Below are 2,500 nucleotides of genomic sequence, written 5' to 3' on the forward strand. Positions count from 1 at the left end.
GGGTTATTTGTCTGTAAGGAGGAGAAATGAAGGGGGGGGTATAGAGGAGAAAAGTTGTTTTGAAAAATTGAACTTACAGATCTGAGCTATACTTGCTGCAAATTGAACCTATCTTTCCTTCTTTGTTAAGTTGGTTTTTTATATATATTTTTTGGGTCCTGTTTATCGAAGCGTACATTGTGATGACTTGACAAACTAAACAATACACGGCCATTCTATTCTAGTGAGGAGCTAATTAGTGTCGATAGTTGCAGCTGTAATGCTTCAAGTTTGTGTCTGTTTGTTGTTGGATATCGACGTGGTATAAGTTTTGAAATACTGTGTTTCCATATTTTTTTGCAAACTCTTTTACTGTGTATTTTTCCAAATGCCTGTCCTGGCCTGCTCTGTCCAGCCACCCCTTTTCGTTTGCATATTGTTATACGTTGACCCGTCCTGTTCTGTCATGTTACACTACACAGCTGGGACTTTTTTGGGTCATATTTTGGGTTTTCAGTATTTTTCAAACTCTTTGTCAATTTTTAAACTTTGCTTGTACTTGTTTACTGGACTGGGAAGGTCTTCAGAAGTACACATTAATTACAGGTGATTGACGGGTGCTCTGGTGTGGTTTGCTCCTTCTTTCCTATCAAACATCTGTCATCCATATATCTCTCCTCCTTTTTAGTGTTTGCTACTCTCTTGTAACACTTCTAATCTTCGGCACTTACTTATATGACCTTATTGTGTTGAAAGTGCCGTAAAACTCTTACTAAAACTAAAAAGAAGTTCACGTTGGTCTTTCTCTGCTTTATTTCCCGACTCTGTCATATGTCACTTTTCGTAACGCCTCTAGTGAAGTCTTACATCAAAGTTGGCGATTTTGTCTTGTCAGTTTATAATCTGGAGTCATTTCACTTCCTTAGAATTACAAAGTTCTGACATTTTTGGCCGTTTTGGGTTATTAAAACCATGAGGTCAGAAACCTCCTTTCAAAATTGTAGAATTATTCGGATTTATTATCATGGTGTTCAATGAAATGCATCCGAAAAAGCTTGACATGATGTGGAACTCAAAATCTTTTACGGCAAATTTCTCAAAACTAGGTACTGAGCAGATAGAACTTTGTAGTTTTGAGGTAGCGATTTGTCATTTTCCTACAAGTCCTTGGTCTAACACTTTATCTTTGTATTGATCCTGGGTTTTCTTCCTTGTGCTCTGAAGCAACAGTCAAAGGAATTAATACGGCAATCATGCTAGATATTCACTGCGCTGTTTGTGTTTTGAGAAAAGTTGTTTTTCTCTCTTTTGTTGAAACAGCATCAGCATGAGGAGTCCCCAGTAGATAGTAGGCAAAAATGTTTGAGGACTATTATTTTGCATTTTTGAAATCTTTGACATGCTCTTTCTGTGTAATAAATTCATGTTCTGTTTGTTAAATGCTCAGTGCATGAATGTAATTTTTTCCCTTTTTTTCTTTCTCTTTGCAGTTTTTTAGACAGAGTCCACATAATCAAGCAAGCAGAGTACACGCCCTCAGAACAGGATATACTTCGGTGTCGAGTCTTAACATCAGGGATATTTGAAACAAAGTTCACTGTTGATAAAGTTAATTTTCAGTAAGTATGTTACATTGCTTAGCAGCAGTAATGGCAGTTATGTGGAAACTAGCTGCGCCCCCTTTCGATGAAAGGAATGATCGGTGCATTAACATCAACTGAAAGTCATTGGCCTACTATATTTACACTCTACTGGAATGGAGCAATAAATCTTTAGAGATGCAAAAAGTTAGAAGATCTAGATCTAGATATATACTCTCAAAACAAAATGCGCGTCACGAAATATTACTTCCGCATCAGATTTTCTAAAATTACAGAGACAGAAGCGATCGGCGAAATAAAGAAATGTAGCCTTTTGCAGCAAAACTGTCTCAATACTGAAAAAACGAAGGGCGTTATGATCTAGAGAATATTTTAAAGAATCATTTTGGTGAAAACCGCATGTCGATCAATGCAGCCTTTAAAAAGCCTTTTGAATAGCAAAATTCGGCCACCACAAATAGATAATAGATGTTACACTGTTTACCTACTATAATATCAGCTCTTATGTAGAAATCTTATTCTGTTTAGTAGCAATAATTGCTGCTATGTGGAAATGTTACACTGTTTGGCAACATATCGACTTCTATGTAGAAGTGTAAAGCTATTTAGAAGTTATTATGACTGCTGTACTGCTATATATGGGAAACAGCTGTTGATCAGTGTGACAATGTTGCTCCGTTTAGCTACAATAACAGCTGCTGCTCTGAGGAAATGTTACTCTGCGTAACTACAAATACAGCTGCTGTGAGGAAATGTTACCCTGTGTGGCTACAATAACAGTTGCTATGAGGAAATATTTCACTCTGTGGCTACAATAACAGCTGCTATGAAGAAACGTCACACTACTTAACCAGAATAATAGCTACTCAGTGAAAAGGCAGTCTGTGCCTAATATTTTTTCAGTCCACATCTGTAATTAT

The 2,500-nt window shown here is 36.8% G+C and overlaps 1 protein-coding gene across 1 annotated transcript in view; it reads left to right on the forward strand.

Annotated features, from left to right (window-relative positions):
- The window catches only part of LOC101849825 (guanine nucleotide-binding protein G(s) subunit alpha), a 67,985-nt gene that overhangs the window by 53,237 nt on the left and 12,248 nt on the right, over window positions 1–2,500 (forward strand). The window contains exon 6 of the mRNA XM_005092705.3: window positions 1,470–1,598. Coding sequence (XP_005092762.1) covers window positions 1,470–1,598 — 129 coding nt within the window. The remainder of the gene's footprint in view (window positions 1–1,469; window positions 1,599–2,500) is intronic.

Source organism: Aplysia californica, unplaced genomic scaffold (assembly GCF_000002075.1).
Source record: "Aplysia californica isolate F4 #8 unplaced genomic scaffold, AplCal3.0 scaffold00051, whole genome shotgun sequence".
NCBI classification, from domain to species: Eukaryota; Metazoa; Mollusca; class Gastropoda; order Aplysiida; family Aplysiidae; genus Aplysia; species Aplysia californica.